This window comes from Arachis stenosperma, chromosome 6 (genome assembly GCF_014773155.1).
Source record: "Arachis stenosperma cultivar V10309 chromosome 6, arast.V10309.gnm1.PFL2, whole genome shotgun sequence".
Lineage (NCBI taxonomy): Eukaryota > Viridiplantae > Streptophyta > Magnoliopsida > Fabales > Fabaceae > Arachis > Arachis stenosperma.
Window position 1 is genome coordinate 143,636,234 of NC_080382.1, and position 18,444 is coordinate 143,654,677.

At 30.4% G+C, this 18,444-nt stretch overlaps 1 protein-coding gene across 1 annotated transcript; it reads right to left on the bottom strand.

Annotated features, from left to right (window-relative positions):
- Positions 1–10,487: 10,487 nt before the first annotated feature.
- On the bottom strand, positions 10,488–13,629 carry LOC130932961 (uncharacterized). Its single transcript, XM_057862429.1, has 5 exons — positions 12,964–13,629; positions 12,206–12,344; positions 11,760–11,919; positions 11,259–11,456; positions 10,488–10,816 (listed from the first exon to the last, which is right to left on the bottom strand). Exons 1-5 carry the CDS (start codon positions 13,481–13,483, stop codon positions 10,811–10,813), a joined length of 1,023 nt encoding a protein of 340 aa, XP_057718412.1. The 5' UTR covers positions 13,484–13,629; the 3' UTR covers positions 10,488–10,810.
- Positions 13,630–18,444: the final 4,815 nt, after the last annotated feature.

The following is an 18,444-nucleotide window of genomic DNA, read 5'->3' on the forward strand; positions in this document are numbered from 1 at the left end:
TCATTGACTTTTTTGCCTTCAAGTTTATGTCATCCATGTAGTTTACACCATAAAAATTATATATGTTCAAGTAGGGCCTTCAATTAAGTCCTAAATAATCAGTGTAAAATACTAATTTAGTAACAATAATCCAAACAGAAATTGGTGTACAAAACTAGTGTTATTAACTATTAAATTAAAATAAATCCACTATGAAAAATCCAAGTAAGCAGTCACAATCTTGATTAGATATTTTGGTTTAATCAATGTGTATTTGATAAGAAAAGACACTTTGTAATCATGGGGACCAGTGGCTAAAATATGGCACTGCCAGCACCTTATTATTCAATATCTAGCTGGCTAACTTTTATTCTAGAATATTACTTTTTCCAAATAGTAACAATTGATTTCTTGAGTTACAAGGGTAGGTCAAGTTTCATTAACTTTAGGTAGCCTTTGATATTTATTTTGGGACAGAATGCATGAAAATAAAGAGGTAGAGAGTAGAGACATATGTTTATGTCATTTTTTGTTTTTTATTTTTTTCTTTAATGAAAATTGACTTAAAAAAATTGTTTAGGTCATGACAAATTTTTTTCCTTTTGGTGTTATCTCTTTCTCTTCAAATATATATTTTATTCAAATTGTCTTTTTCTATTTTGTAGGACTTTAACCATATGCCATTTAATATTTTATTTATTACTACCACATATAGTACAATTCTATTAATTCATAATTTCTCACCTTCCTAAGTTTATATTGCCTAACAATGGAAAATTACATTAAATTGTTCTTATAAAGTATGTATTTTAATTTATAAAGAACCATAGATGACTATGTCTATTTTAATGTAACACCCTGTAATTTGGTGCAACATTGCAATGATGGGTCTGGTGTGCTGCATCTTGCAGGTGCTGTGGTTATAGTAATCTTGCATCCCACTCCAATTATGATGACAGCTTGTAATTAATCTAAGTCTGTCCCACTGAAAAAAAAAATAGAAAAAAAATAGAAGGGACAATGTTCTGACTTTGCATTTTTGTTCTGTCATCAGATTGCATTGATAAATTTAATGCCATGTTTTTATTTGGCTAGTTTAAGGCTATATGTAATAAAATAATTAACAAAATGATGTGCTATAATGATCAGGTCATTGGTTAATTTGCTTCATTTACATTGACTAATTAATTACATATAAAATAACATTTGAAATAACCACAATAGCTTAGGATCCAATTTATGTAAATTATCTAAAAGAAATATTTTTTAGAGATGTAAAATTTGTAATAACATTAACTAATTTAATGCCATACGAAATAATCAAGATGGTTTAGTTGAATCATTAATTAGTTAGCTTTATTTGCCTTAGTGGATCCAATTTATTCAGATATATGTATGGTGTTGTGTTAGTTCAATAAAATTTAGTGTGATATGAAATAAAAGTTAGTTGCATATGGAAGTAGCTGGAAGGAATGCAATGTCTACTTCATCTTGTGTTAGTTAAATGTCCTATGGACTATGGTGTAGTATTGTTGACTTTGACTATATTATTTGTTTAAGAATAATACAATTAGAACCCCTTAAGTAGAGAGTTGATCATATAAGTGTTAATATTTGCAAATCCTAGAAGTGTCTCAGATTTCATTAATTAAATGGTTAACTAACTAATACTAAAGAAGAGAAACTTATAAATTTTGCAACATATCTGATTTTCTATTAAAAATATTTACTTTCTATTTAGTAAACACTGTTTCATCGAATCAAATCCTTTTTTATTTAAATAATCATTCAAGTATTAACCGTTGGGAAATAAATTTTCTTAAATTATATTTTAGTTATTTTAGATACAAGTAAAATTTATTTACAAATAAATAAAAAAATATTAAAACGAATTTAATACAAATCAAAATCTTGGAGCAGCACAACCTTATTCTAAAACCCACTCAATCATGTTTAAAACAAAAGCCCAAAAATGTACAAGCCCAACTTGTGCATAACTAAATTTAAAGCACAAACAAAAAATTAAGGGTAAGGCTGGAAATGAGCCGAGCTAAGCTGAGCGAGACCAAGCTCAAGCTCGGCTTAACTCATTAACAATCGAGCATATTTCTTAAGTTCAAACTCGACTCACCGAAAGCTCACAAACTGGCTCAAACTCACGAGCTGGCTCAAATAATAGAAACATAAATACATAATCTATAATTCTATATCAATAAATTATAACTTATATATTTTAAAAAATATTTAAAAAGATCAGTTTTATATATTGTATCTATCAATAAATTATATGTAAAAAATAAATATAAAAAGTATATATAATATTAAAAGTATAGATTGAATACATATAGGATATATATATATATATATATATATATATATATATATATATATATAATCGAGTAAGCTCACGAGCTAATGAGCTGAGTTTATCCAAGCTCAAGTTCGGCTCATTTAATTTATGAGCTCAATTCCAAACTCAAACTTGGCTCACTAGCTCACGAACTTAGCTTATCGAGCTATTAACGAGTCGAGCTCGAGCTAGCTCATGAGCTGACTTGACTCACTTCCAGCCCTAATTAAGGGTTAACTATTAAAAATGCCCCGACAAAAATGCTTTCAAATAATTTAAAAACACAACAAAAATACCAATAGTAAATATATATTTTCAAAAAATGACTTAGAAATTGAATTTTGATGTAATTTTTTACAAGCATGATTGTAAAAATGAGATATTATTATCTTTAAAATTTGGTAATTTTTTGTTAAGTATATATTTTTTATATTTTTTGTTAACAACCAATAATACTTTAAAAAATTCACAAAAAAATATATACTTAACAAAAAATCACCAAATTTTAAGGATAATAATGTCTCATTTTTTTAATCATTATTGCAAAAAATTACTTCAAAATTTAATCTCTAATGTATTCTTTGAGAAATACATATTTAATATTAGTTTTTTTGCAAGATTATCTAACATTAAATATGTATTTCTCAAAAAATATATTAGAGATTGAATTTTGATGTGATATTTTGCAAGAATGATTAGAAAAATGATATATTATTATCCTTAATATTTGGTGATTTTTTGTTAAGTATATAATTTTTTATAATTTTTTTGTTAACAACTAATAATACTTTTTAAAAATCACAAAAAAATATACTTAGAAAAAAGTTACCAAATTTTAAGAATAATAATATCTAATTTTTATAATGATACTTAAAAAAATTCACATCAAAATTCAATCTCTAAAACACTTTTTGAAAATATATATTTAGTGTTAGGCATTTTTGTTGCATTTTTTAAATTATTTAAAGACATTTTTGTCGATAATAAAATTTGGGTGTATTTTTATCAGCGTTTGAATAATTTAAAGGCGTTTTTGGTTGTTAACTCTAAAATTAAAGTATACAACTTTAACTAATTTTTACAATTAATTATTATTTTTCTATATATTTATTATTAACTATGTACGAAAGCTAAATTTTTAAAATAATTAGGAGAATATATAGTGAATATTACCTGTATAAAAAACACATTATAAATGCCTTTTTTAGGGATCTAATATACAATAGATATCTCGCATCTCATAATTTATTAGAGAAAAAAAATACAATAAACTTGAGAAATAATTTACCAAAATGAAAACTATGAAATTGAGAACTATATATTGAAAAAGAAAAGTCTCTTTGACTGTGATATAAAATATTGAAAATGAAGTAAAATAGGATGCATATTTTTAGTTCTACAAACATGTGATGACTATGATAATTTTTTATATTTACATAACATAAATTAAATACATATTTTAAAGTATTTATATGACAAGGACTTAAACTAAAGCATATAACAAGGACAAAAATAATGTAAAAGTTTTTATAGGTAATAATATTATATGACCTGTATTTATAAAAGCTAAAAAATTCATAAATTTCCAAAACATAATTAATAATGGGATAAAATATTAAACTAGTCCTTTACGTTTAGACGTACTAAATTAGTTATTATTTTTTTTACTATTTAAACGAAATATTTTATATAGAACTAAAGAGAATAATAAATAAATGTATTGATGTACCTATGGTTGATTTTGTGCCTTTGGAACTTATATTTATTTTTTTTATTATCGACATTATTCTTGTACTACTGTTATATAGGATATTTTATTAATTATTTAAATTTGATCTAATGGTGAGACTACATTAAAACTAAATAAAACTTTTTTAAATTCAAATAAAATACTTTAAACCTTAAAGACTAAAATAAAGTTACTCCAAATATAAGGGACTAATTTAATACTTTAACCTTAATAATATTATTCAAGTGCAAGCAATGCAAAGTCTACCCTTGTGTGTATGTGTGTTTTGTTCTTTTCTTATCAAAAGCAAAGTCTACGTTCTTAATAACTCTTCTAGGATTATTTTCCACCAAAGAGAAACTTGGAAATAAAAATCATGATGATTTGGCAGATGTAAAACATCCTTGTGATATATGAAGATAATATTGAGGTGGGTGTTAACAATAATGTTTATATTTATTTCTTGTGACATCATGGCTGCTGCAATCACTAATCAGGGAACCAATTTTTCCCTACAAAACAAATTAGTATGACTATTATTATTGGATATGTATTCAGTTCAATTTTCAGTTTTCATTTGTAGTAATCCTTTGCTAGAAATCTCCAAGTCAATCCTACAGCATCATATGGAAAATTCAGAACACACATAAAAACAAATAAGTGATTCATTGTGTTTGTAAGTGTACAAATGAATTATTGGTATGTTTAAAACCAAGGTTCAATTTATTAGTAAATTCCTATAATTCGAACTAATTTATAATTAAAATATTTATAATTTTATTTTTTTTTTTAATGAAAAAGGTTAAAAACCAACATTTTTAATATAAAAAAGAGAAGAGTTGGTTAATTCAAAAGTAAGATAAAAAAAAAAGTACTAGCCATCTAAAATTTTTCTTTTTTAATCATGTCCATTAAATACAATATCTTAATCAAGTACCTAAAGTAATTTATTATTTTAACTAAACCTTTTGCTTAATTATATAAGCTTTTAGCTTTTCCCATAAGAAATTAGAAGATTATTATAATATGAGAATATAAAAGAATTTATAATATTAGATTAAATGAAACACCTGATTGTAAAATTATATTCAAGGCAGGGACACCATTTAAAATTTTTAAAACAATATATACTAAATTAAAAATTATTCCATAGCATATGACTTGCATTTCAGAGCAACTAATTAAACATGAAAATCTAAAATAAACTGAAAGACGAATTTTGGGAAAACCGAATGCATAAAATTTCCATGCATTGCAACACAAAATTTCAAACACAATCACAATTTCATATTATTACATCACGGATAAAATATTATTATACATATGAATCCTTGACATTAGCAAATACGTCCATTGTTTTTTTTCTTGATAACTACTCTTATTGTCATGTTCAAACAAAGTTCTTCTAGAAGATATTAATTGATTGACATGAAAATTGAAGTATTGTTGTCATGTTGAAACATGCCACATCTTAAATACTTATATTTATGATTTTATAGACTAAGTCCATAGTCTATTCCAGAAGTTACATGTGCACCAAGTATAGCTCATGATCCATAGTTGATTTCCTACGGCACTAACTAGATTCTAATATCTAATGAATTCATATTAGAAGTAAATGGTCAAGAAAGACTAAAATAAACAAGGAAAACTTTTTTTTTTAACGTCAAAATATAATATTATGTGTTGATAATGCTCATTTTATGGTAAACCCTAAATAGTTATATATTTTCGAAACAGATTTCATGCATTTAATTTAATATATGATATAACTATTTATTTTAGTATGTAACATTTAAAAACTATATGAAATAAATTTAAGAATGGATACTAATAGTCTAATACATGTTCTTGAAGTAAGTATTAATTATGTGCTACCAACATTTTAAGTATTTTTTTCACAATTTTTTCACTTTTAAATTTTGTTATAACCAAATTTCCTAGATAAATACATCTCACTTCTAATATTATTATTAGTTTATTTATTCTTTAAATATGTATTGGAGATTTAAATCCAATTGAAAATCTCATTGATTAATAACATATATTTAAATAAAATTTAATTTTTGATCTGTAAAACTTAGAAATATTGAGAGAAATTAAAAGCAACTCGTATTTGATATTGATAAATTACTAATTTTTTATATAAAAAAATATTGATATTTTTATTGAAAATAAATTATTTAGTATAATTATAAGTGGATAAATTTTGCAAGTGAAAAGTTAATACGTAGAATATGTATTGAATACGTATCATTATTTTGGCAACACGCAAGGTATGTGTTAGATATATATCTTCATCTTAGCAACACGCAACACACGCAGAATACGTATTAGACATTTTTTCATTGACTCCTCATACTTTCTCTTCTACAATACTGCAATATATTTCAAATATCAACAAAATATCATCTTCATCTCCATATTAAAAATAATTTCCGTCCATAAACATCAATTTTATTTTAGATGTGGAAATAATCATTCGCAACACATTATATTCTTTCATCTCTATCTCTCTCTCTCTCATTGGTCAAAAAAACTAATAATACCCCTATGGAAACTTCTATAGAATTAACCTCAAGTTTCTATGTGTTTTTTAGTTTGACTTTAGGGACCTTTTTTTTTTTTTTGTACATCTTCTCAACCTTTCAATTTTTAAAACACAAGATCCATAGTAGCCATATCATAAAATCTTCACAAAACACTTTCTGATACAAAAGAAACAAGAACCTTAGCCATTTGTTTTCCCATATGTTGAGCCATTTTGGTTGTGGAACTTTCCATCATGAAGCTGATGATGAACTACCATGCGCAACTCCAAGAAAATCCAAAACTAAGAAGGACAATCCCTTTTCGACACGTGGACTCGACAAATTCTCTGCACTCTTGGCTGATCTTGATGAGAGGAGGCAGAGGATTTACTCACAGATGAACCCTCATGAAATTTCATTTGTTAGGTTTGTATATTCTAGCACCAATGATTTTGTTCCTATAGTTGTGAAGGTGAAGAACAACAACAAGAGCCAAGAACTCAAAGTGGTGAAACCAAGAAAGTTAGATCATCCTCATCAAAGTGACAAGCCCACAGTTGAATCAAGTGAAATTGTGGATGAATCAAAGCAACCCAAGTTGGAAAATGGTGATAATAAGAAGGTGAAAAAGAAGAGATTGAATTGGAATTTGAAGAGTTTTGATATGTGGAAGCCATGTTTCTATGTTCCAATGGTTATGATACTAATCTTGGTGTTGTTGACAATGTTTGGGAGATCAGTTTCAACACTTTGCACTTGCATTTTGTGGTATGTGATCCCTGCACTGAAGGGTAGTAATAGATCATCATCAAATTCAAGGATGTTGCCGAAGAATTCGAAGAAGAAAGATTATGCTAGAGGGGTAAGTGAGACCAAGAAGATTGTAATCAATGAAGGGTTGGTGAATAATGAGAAGAAAATGGTGGTGAATGAAGAAAAGGTGAAGATTAAGAAAGAGTATGTTAGAGGTTGGAGTGAGAATAAGATGAACACAGATGGTTTAATGTCTCCAAGGATTTCTACTGGTGATTCTAATCATGAAGTTTCTAAGAACAAGTCTTCAGCAAAACACAGCCATAAGAAAAGCTGGTGAAGATTGTAATTTTCTGTTTTTCATTTCATAATTACCCTTTCTTTCTCTTTTTTTTTTCTTTTTGCTTTTTGTTCAAGGAAATTTTCAGTCTTTTTTTTTCTGGAGTAGGAATAGGATTTTGATGCTGTGAATTATAGTAGTGTAAATTTCAATCTTGGTTGAAAAGTTTCAATGCTTCAAATGTCAATCATGTTATTACTTGTTTTGAGTGTAAATCCTTTCATGTTAGCTAATCTTGCTTCATGATCATGGTGTGGTTTATTTGCATCTAAGTTCCTTACGGTAAACATATATTAACAACCTATATCTATTCCTTTTATTTTGTTAATTAAATACACAATTAATTAATAACAATCATATTTTTATAAGAAAGTATGAATAGTGCTATTGTAAGTTATTTTATACTTATTATACTACCATGAAGAATAGACACATCTTTTCAAGATTTTTATAATTTTGGCAGTTTTTCTCTTCATGGTAAAAGCTGATAAAGAAAATGAATAGGTTATTCAAATTATGAACCAAGGTCAGAACCTATGGTATGGATATTCATGATTTTACAGGATAAGTCTAAAATTTCATCTAGCTTTTTGAATGAAAAGTTAGGTAAAAATTGTTTACTATTACACACTTAAATCAACCATTGGCATATGGAAAGTTGCATTGGTTAGGTTAGAAGTAGTAAATGAAACAACATGCATTTTCTGAAACTTTAGTGATGATTTCACTGGAATTAATCTTGTTGGATAATATTTAATATATAGTTAAATTTGGTGCATCATATAATGCTTTAATATATGTTATTGATGGAACATTTTGAATGTAAATCCTTTAAAGTGAGAAAATTGATAAAAATAATAAAATAAAAAGTTAATCATTATTAATTTTATAATTTCTATAAAATATGTACCTCATATCTTAATATTATTTTAGAGTAAACTACCATTTTTATGCACGAAAGTTTTAAACGCGACAAATTTAGCCACAAAAAAAAATTACCATTTGTACCCATAAAATATGAGTTTTATATAACAAAATTATCCAAACAATAAAAAATTATTTTAAAACCCCAAATTATCCCTTTCCTAACCCTAATCTCAACCCCCTTCCAAATCTCATCCCTTCCTTTATTCTTTTCAAAAATTTCACCACCTCCTTTATCAACACCACCATCATTTCCACCGCCACCAACTGTCAACCTCACTTTTCTCTTTCTCCACAGCCATAAACAATGATAGTGATGATCCTTTACTTCTTGCAACATTTGCTCTCCTCTGCTCTACGCCTTGCATTCTTTTCCTCTTCTATCACAAATACGCCGCCACTCATTCCTCTTCTCAACCACCTCCACTTCGATGACCACCACTTTTTCACTATCTCCTACCTCACCACTAAATGCGGTTTCTTCCATGAAAACGCTCTCAGAGCACACAAGCGCGTTCTCTTTGACACCCCCCCCCCCATCAAGCCAGATTTCGTCATCTCTTCTTCAAAGTCCACGGTTTTTCACTCTCCCAAATCACTACCATCAAGTGCAAGATTCTTGTGTTACTCACATGTGACCCCATCAAAACGATCTTGCCAAAGTTTCAATTTTTAGCATCTAAAGGTGCTTTTCCTTCTGACATTGTATTGAAAGTGATGAAGGAAGAGTGGTGATGGTAATGGCGGTAATAGTGTTGATAGGATTTGAGATTAGATAAGTGATGATGAGAAATAAAATTAAAAGTTAGAGGAGGAAGATAAGGCTGACGGTGGCGGTGATGATGGTGTTGGTGAAGGAGGTGGTAAAATTGATGAAAAGAATAAAGAGAGGGTTGAAATTTGCTGAAAAGGGCATTGAGATTAGGGTTAGAAAAAGGGTAATTTGGGGGGTTTTAGGTTATTTTTCAACGTTCGGATAATTTTGTCATATATAATTCATTTTTTATGGGTATAAATAGTAATTTTCTTTTTTTGTGGGTAGATTTGTCAGCGTTTAAAACTTTCGTGAGTAAAAATGGTAGTTTACTCATTATTTTAATTTAAAAATAATCAACTCATTTACTCGTCATTTTACCAACTTTCTCACTTTAGAAAATCTTAATTCGAGCATTTCTATCCCTACGTTCTTGTCTTTAGATTAAACATCCAACTCACTCTATTCCATCCCACTAATTAAAATTTTCTTTTTTGTTAAACTCCCACAAATTAAAGTCGATTGCCTTACTTTTTCAAAGGATGAAACCATTATTCACTAAATTAAATATGTATCCGAAAATCTTCCGACTATATAAACCTCTAATTCGGTTCGTGTTCATTTTTTTCAAAAGACGTGACCTAAATATCAAAGACAATTTAGTCAGGTAAACGCAGATCGGATATGGCAAAAATCTCGAGTCGATCCGCATCAAAATTATCGGATCGGACCAGATCTCGGATATGTCCGTAAAATATATGCATACCGCAATTTAGTCCTAACTATATAAACCTCTAACTCGGTCCGTGTTCATTTTTTTCAAAAGACGGGACCTAAATATCAAAGACAATTTAGTCCTGACTTGTAAGGATAAACGCAAATCGGATATGACAAAACTCTCGAGCCAATCCGCACCAAAATTATCGGATCCGATCGGATCTCGGATATGTCCGTAAAATATATACATACTGCAATTTTCAGATCGAATTCAGATAAATACCGCGGATATGCGGATCAGATCCGATCTATAAACACTTCTACTGACTTGTTTATCGCGAAACAACACAGCCCCTCTGTGAAATTTTAACACATTTCTTAATCCATTATTACGCTAGAAAGAAAACCTGTGAGGCAACTTCAACACATTTCGTAATTCATTTCTATCACCTCTTTAATTTTTATCCGCTATATCCGCTACAAGATAGGAGTGACTAAAAATAACATCTCTTTGCTTGGTGTTTAAAAACTAAAAACAAGAATATCCAAAAGGCAAAAACATATACAAATAATAATTATGACAATTGAACTATGATTAGTGTGAGTACAATTGACATCTCAAAAGACTATGAGCCTTAGTGACCCAAAATGGTCTTAGTCATAGTCGCTAGAAAATGCATGGAATGGTCCATTTGCTAGAAACTTCTCAGTGTAGGCTTGGATCCATGAGTCCTTATTCCTGCATAACATAAAGGGACTTGGTAGTCAAAATTGGCAACCTTTGATCAATTTCAGACAGTCAAAATTATGTGGAATTCAATTCTGTAAAATTTGGATTAACTTTTTACTTTTACTAGTAGTATATCTATTCTTAATATCATATACTTAGATAAGTGAAATCTACATAGCAATTGGATATTGAAATTAACATGTGATTATTTCAGTTCAAATATGTGAGAATTTCAATTATCTAAACGTTGATTTAACATTTGCCTTTGCTAATAGTATATACCTCTGCTTAATAACACACTCAACAACACATAGACAACTGAAATGCATACCTATTTGAATTGCAATAATCATGTCAATTTAAATGTCCATATTTAAACCAAAAAAAAAAAAAAATTCCGAGTGTACACTAGGGACAATCATAAGAATAATTTGAGATATCAAAATCTAACCCGGAATCTCCTTGGCCGCACATTCTCTGGGCTGTGGCGAGCATAAGGGGTATGGCGTCTAGGAGCTTCACTTTTATAATGATCTGCTGCCGTTGTTGACACTCTGTTGGTCTTTTCTTGAGTTTGATTTCTCGTGTTCCGAAAAAATCCATCTCTATCCAAGCTAACTTCATAATCAGCCTTTAATCTCGATCCTTGCTGTCAATAAACAAGAAATTCTACTGTCACTCATCACATAAACATATCTAAGTTTCCAATTTCCATCATGTATAATTCACAAATTGATGCCAGTGTGAGGCGGCTTTATACTTCCAGATTAAGCAATTGCCATAACACTTCTGACCACAGTCATTGACCGTAAAATGAACAGATCACCTTACTGTAGACATCCAAAACAGAAATAGTGACAAATGACAATAAAGATGTGAATTGCAGTGTAGTAAGAAACTATGCTTATTTCACAGTGGAGTTACCAAACATAAGTCAGAAACAAGCCAATACCTTTTGCAATGAGCGACCACATAGAACTCTCAATGCATCATGGAAGTCTCTATATTTTTCAAACTGAACCACAATCTTACAGTAAAGGCCTGAAACCAGGTCTCCGCTGTCTTCATTTGCATCCTTACCTGGATCATCGTCCTCAGCAACATTAAGATTCCTATTAAATGTAAGTTACAGAACAAGAAAATTATGTACACCCATAGTAAGGTGAAATATGATAATTCTCATATAAGTATCAGTATAGTAACAATAAGTACAGCAAATTAAGAAGGTTCATTGTACTGCTTAAAAAGGTCAAAAACAAAATCATGGAAGGAAAAAATATAGCCTTCACCTCCAACCTAATCATGATTAAAAATGTTTGTTCCTTGAAAAAATAAAATCATTGAAAATCAAATACAAGATAAAAACATCCTTTGAAAACAATCAATTCTTGCAAGTACCTTATCTTGCCAAATGTTGAGAAGATGGTATGTGTGACGAGCATGGAAGGCTTAGAAGAAACTCTAGGCTCAGCAAACCATCGTGAGGGCACACCCCTCAAAATAATCGTATCTGGATCACGCTTCCCTCTATAGTACCCTGCAGAAAGATCAAACCTTTACACCTAATTAAAAATACAATCCAACCCTTCCCTTTCAAATCACATCAAGAAAAAACCAAAAATCAGACCCAAAAAAAGAAGCAGCTCAAATTAGTTCCCAAAAATGATCTTCGCATCAAACTAGTCCTCTAGAGATTTTGAGCATGAATCTCATCCTTCAAAGTTTAAAATAAACACTAAGTCAATCTTATAAATTCTAATGTATATTAAGCATCAACTTTAGTACTTAATTTACGAAGAGATTCAAATTCGATGTACTACAAATCTAGAAGCAAGCCTTTAAGCACTTAGTATTTAGTAATAAGAACATGAGTGAACGATCAAAGGCCAAACCACTCCCTGAAGTTGATAATCGTCTTCAATTTCATCCTTGAAGTGAGCACCTAAGTACAAACCTGACCAATTTGACTACTATAACAAAAGCTGCTAAGCCTTTCTCACTAGCTTGGATCAGCTACATTGATTAAACTTGACCACTTTTACTCATTTTTGAAGATTTCAAGGACCTTAAAGACAAATTTATAGTCATTACCACTTTACATTACTACTAATTTCATGGTTTACACAAAAATAAGAAGAATGAACGCAGAGACAAACCTCGAGTATCAAACGCAAAAAACTGTTCCCAATCTTTCTTCATTGCCTCAAAATCATCCGAAACGGGAACAGAAACATCAAGCTTGAACTTAACCCCTTCAAGATTCAGCTCAATCCCGTTCATCTTCTCCACCAACCTCTTCCTCCACTCCCAAACCCTCTTCTCAACCGCACCCTCGCCTTCCTCATCATCTTCTTCAATGAACTCGAGATTCCAGATCCTGAGAGTCCCCGAAGCAACAGGCTCCTCGCGCTTCCGCTTCTTGAGGTCCCTCACGCGCTTAACGTCGAGGTCGTTCTCGGGAATCGCGAGGGAGTGAGTGGTGTGAAGGTAGTCGATGAGAGCGCGCTTCATCTTCCACTCGTCGACGGAGGTAACAGTTGCGGCGAGAGGGTAGATAGTGAGCGTGACCTTCACGCGCGGGACGAGCGTGAGGCCGCTGCTGTTGTGAATCTCTAACGGTTTCGTTGGGCGAAACGGCTTTGACCGTTGGGGTTGTTGGTCGTTGCTGTTGCTCATTGTCCAAACTCCAAACTCACAAATTCTCACAACAATTCAGAGTCACAATAAAATGAGATTCGGATTCGAAGCTGAAGAAGAGAGGGTTTTCTGAAGCTGGTTCTGACGCTGCCACTGTAACTGTGATACTGGCGGCCAACGACGAAACGCCGTCGTTTTCGTTTACTAAACTGGTTGGTGTTTCTTTTATTATTTATTTGAATAAATATCAGATTCAATATTATTCAATTTTTTATTATTGTAAAATTATTTTTTATAACTTTTATTGTTTAGAACATTTAAAATATAAAATTTAAGATAAAAAATATTTAGCTAAAAGTTATTTTCTTAGTTAAACTTTATTTATATATTTATTTTAAAATTAACTAAAAAACTAATTTTGATATTAAAAATTTTATAGAATTATCTAATCAGAGTGTTACAGTACACAATTTTAAAAATAAATTACTTTTAATAATATTTCAATACACAATTATATATATATTTCTTTTACATACATAAAAAATAAATTCAATAATTTTCACATTTAATATACAATTATTCTTATCATACCCAATAAAAAAAATATTAGTCCACCAAAAAAAATTCAATTGAGAACTGTTATTAGTGAAAGATTTTAAATTTTTTAATAAATATATTAAATATTTGAATTATGTATATTTTTTATAAAAATATTTCAATTAAAAATTTTAATATGTGTTTTTAGAATATATATTCCCTAAATTTTATAAACAAATTGAATTAGTTTTCAATAATTTTTTAAGGGCATGGAATAAAGATCTAGAATTTTTACTAGTGAACAATAATAAATAAGTGCAATTTTTGTTACGACATTTAAATTAAGTTTTATGTTGACCAAAGTAATTAAAATGAGAATATCTTATACAATGAAAAGAAGAATAAAAACATATTGAAAATACAATTTTATTAATGAATCCAATCCCTCTTGATATTACATGTATGTTCTGTACTCACTTATTCTACTTGGAAGAACATTTAGAGTTTTCCAAGTGACAAAAATTTTATTGATTTATGACGGAGATCGAATTCTAGTCAAGACAACATCATCACATAGTGATAATAATTCAGGACATGTTTTTGTCATTTTGTTAAAACCAGTCAAGTTTAGGCCTTAATTAAAGTAATAATTTTAAACAGAGACATGATAATTAACAGAGTGTATCAATATTGAGAACAAGAATTTACATGCAGGTCTATCAATTTATTTATGTATAATAAATTATCATTTCATTAAATCATTACAAGTACTATGAAAATCAGTTCGTTAGGAGCAGAACCAATATAAATTAGAAAAAAACTGCAAAGATAAACATCTCTCAATTTATCTTTGGATAAATAAGAAATTAGCTATAAAACATTAAATTTTCATAATTTATTTCTGGGGCCTGCTACACATACAAGTAAAAAGGCCGTACAAGTTTTACAAGTTATCAGCCCAAACTTCATTAACACGCGCATTAACTCATTTTGAATGGAGCGTAACTACACGCGCCCCACTCAAACGGTTCTCTTCGTCTTCTTCTTCTTCTTCTCTTCTTCGCCTTCTTCTTCCTCTTCCTCTTCCTCTTCCTCTTCTTCTTCTTCGTTTTTTTTTTTCGATTTTCATGGTTTCTGAAATTTTTCTTATTCTTCTTGCTGCACGTTCTTCTTCCTCTTACTCTTCTTCTTCTCCTTTTCTTTCGTTTCTGCACGTTCTTCTTCCTCGTTTTCCTCTTTTTCTTCTTCTTCTTCATTTACGTCTTTTCTCTCTGTTTTCTCGTTTTTTTCGATTTTTCATGGTAAAATCGTTTTTGAAGAAGAAGAAGCAGCAGAAGATGAGGAGGAGAAAGAGAAAGAGTTCTGAATTATGCATGATTTACAGGTACTATAATATGAAGTGGTGATCCAGATAGATTGGAACCCATATATGACGGTCTGCATAGAGATCTGCATAATACACCCAAACACAGACTATAAATACACCCGATAACAAATTAAATTTACACCCCTGCTGCAGATTTTAACCCAACACTACCTGAAAGCCACTTGTTGTCCACAAGACCAAAATTAATTAAACTCTCTCTGGTGTATTCAAAATGTTTGATCTACAGGTACTATAATATGAAGTGGTGATCCAGATAGATTGGAACCCATATATGACGGTCTGCATAGAGATCTGCATAATACACCCAAACACAGACTATAAATACACCCGATAACAAATTAAATTTACACCCCTGCTGCAGATTTTAACCCAACACTACCTGAAATCCACTTGTTGTCCACAAGACCAAAATTAATTAAACTCTCTCTGGTGTATTCAAAATGTCTGATTTACAGGTACTATAAGATGAAGTGGTGATCCAGATAGATTGGAACCCATATATGACGGTCTGCATAGACATCTGCATAATACACCCAAACACAGACTATAAATACACCCGATAAAAAATTAAATTTACACCCCTGCTGCAGATTTTAACCCAACACTACCTGAAAGCCACTTGTTGTCCACAAGACCAAAATTAATTAAACTCTCTCTGGTGTATTCAAAATGTCTGATTTACAGGTACTATAATATGAAGTGGTGATCTAGATAGATTGGAACCCATATATGACGGTCTGCATAGACATCTGCATAATACACCCAAACACAGACTATAAATACACCCGATAACAAATTAAATTTACACCCCTGCTGCAGATTTTAACCCAACACTACCTGAAAGTCACTTGTTGTCCACAAGACCAAAATTAATTAAACTCTCTCTGGTGTATTCAAAATGTCTGATTTACAGGCACTATAATATGAAGTGGTGATCCAGATAGATTGGAACCCAAATATGACGGTCTGCATAGAGATCTGCATAATACACCCAAACACAGACTATAAATACACCCGATAACAAATTAAATTTACCCCCTGCTGCAGATTTTAACCCAACACTACATGAAAGCCACTTGTTGTCCACAAGACCAAAGTTTAGCAGAAAATCATTCCAATTCCTATCAAATGAGTCTTTGCTATGAGAGTTTCATTTTCCCTCTCTGCTACATGTAATCAATTGATTCTTAATCTCATTTTCCTTTCTATTTGTGCTCTGAACTCTTGTAGAAAAACCTGCAACCTTGGTATAGTTTCTGTAAAACTTTCGAGCATCTTCAAGGGTGGTAAAGGTCATTCCAACCTTCGGAACAAACTGGTCATCAACAACAGAGAGGTTGCAGAATACACTATGTCAAAAACTATAAATACACCATGTCAAAACGAAGCTGGAGTTACAGAGAGAAAAACTAACGTCAATGACGAAGAACAAACCAATGAGAAAGGAGAGGAAAAGAACGATCGAAAAACCAGGGGAAGACGCGCGAGAAGAAGAACGATGAAATTTGAAAAGAAAGAAAACAAAGAAGGAAACAAATCTTTTAAATTTGGTAGTTATACAAACGCGGGATCTTTGTATGGCGCGTGTAAGTAACGTAGGAGTTGCAGCATGTTTTAGCGGATTAGGCGTTAATGAACTTGTAATAGTTACAAGCCCTAATCGCTTGTATACTAAGCTTTTCTCTTTATTTCTCAATGTCATAATAAATATGCATTTAGAATTTTTTAGATTTTCATTAGATTTGCACAAGATGTTTTCAAATCTTTAAATTTAATAAAAACAAACAAGTAATAAGTATGCATCTGAAATCAAATACTAATTATTTCTTGTTTGTGTAGGTGCTCACCGTCTAAACTTTAATTTTTAAACTTTGAAGCTACTCCAATGATAGATCTGTGCATCTCCCCATTAGGAAGATTGCTTGGTTGAACTGCTCCAATGGTTTTTGCCAATTGACCAACAGTTTTTTTTTTATTACTAAGTGTTTTTTTTTTCTGGTTTATGGACCGGATAATTCTCAATTCAAGGCATTATACATACTCACACACACTACATCTACACACATAAAATATTTCTTTTTTTTGTCAAATTTATATTAGATGAGATTCGAAAAAAAGACCTCTTAATAAAAAAAGAAAAGATCAAGTGTACTAAGAGTCTTCTAAAGATAAACTAATCTGTCTTCTAAGAAAATGAAAATGGATTATTAGCTCTTTACTAATGGGCTTTCGGAATGAGAACATAGGGCCAAATTAGGCCACAAAATGGGTCCACAAAATGGTCTTATTATTGCTTTGGTGCTGATTGTTTTTTATTATGCGCGCTAAACAACACAAATTCAAAGAAATGGCTCCAATTTACAACTCTGTACGAAAAACACCAAACTCATTTCGTTGTAAGATGAAACGAAATGAAGCTCCAATCCCAACAAAATTAAAGCTTCATCCGAGAGAAAGAGAGAGTGTGTGTGTCCTTCTTAGTTATGAAGTTAGGTTTGAAGCTTTGTGTAGCACTGTGGCTTCTTCCTTCTTTGTGGTTTCTGCGAATTTGTGCTCTTCGAAAGTTTCCATTGGTTCCTCGCATTATTACTCACACAGGTTAGTTGCAATTACTCACTCCATTCATGTTGCTATTGTCATTCCCCATTTTGATTTTCGCTCAACCTAGTTCGAGTTTTGCAACTGGGTATTATGCTCTCCATATGTTCGATGAATTTCCTCAGTGACACTTAGGCTCTTTTGCATATTAATCAAATATCTCTATATTAGACATGCTATTACTAGTATATCAATAGGCACGTTTTTGAAAAATAATAAATTTTGAAATTAGTTGAGATGAAATTTGTTTATAACTTAACTACGGGATCTTGCTTCATGTCTTGAAAATAGCCCCAAATTTTTTTTTTTTATGGATTATGTATAATAAAAGGTATTTTAGTAAAACAAGTTGTGCACCAACTCAATAGATTATTATTTAGTGAATTTATAAAAAAAAATACTTTTTTGTGCAAAACTAGTAGAAATGATCGAATTGCATTCTTCTATTAGGGCAGTTGGATAAAAGTTCCATGGATTT

Coding starts and splice junctions, on each gene's coding strand:
- LOC130932961 (XM_057862429.1), bottom strand. CDS start 13,483: ATGAGCAACAGCAACGACCAACAACCCCAACGGTCAAAGCCGTTTCGC. Junction 12,345..12,963: donor TTTTGCGTTTGATACTCGAG/GTTTGTCTCTGC, acceptor ATCTTTCTGCAG/GGTACTATAGAGGGAAGCGT. Junction 11,920..12,205: donor TCAACATTTGGCAAGATAAG/GTACTTGCAAGA, acceptor TACATTTAATAG/GAATCTTAATGTTGCTGAGG.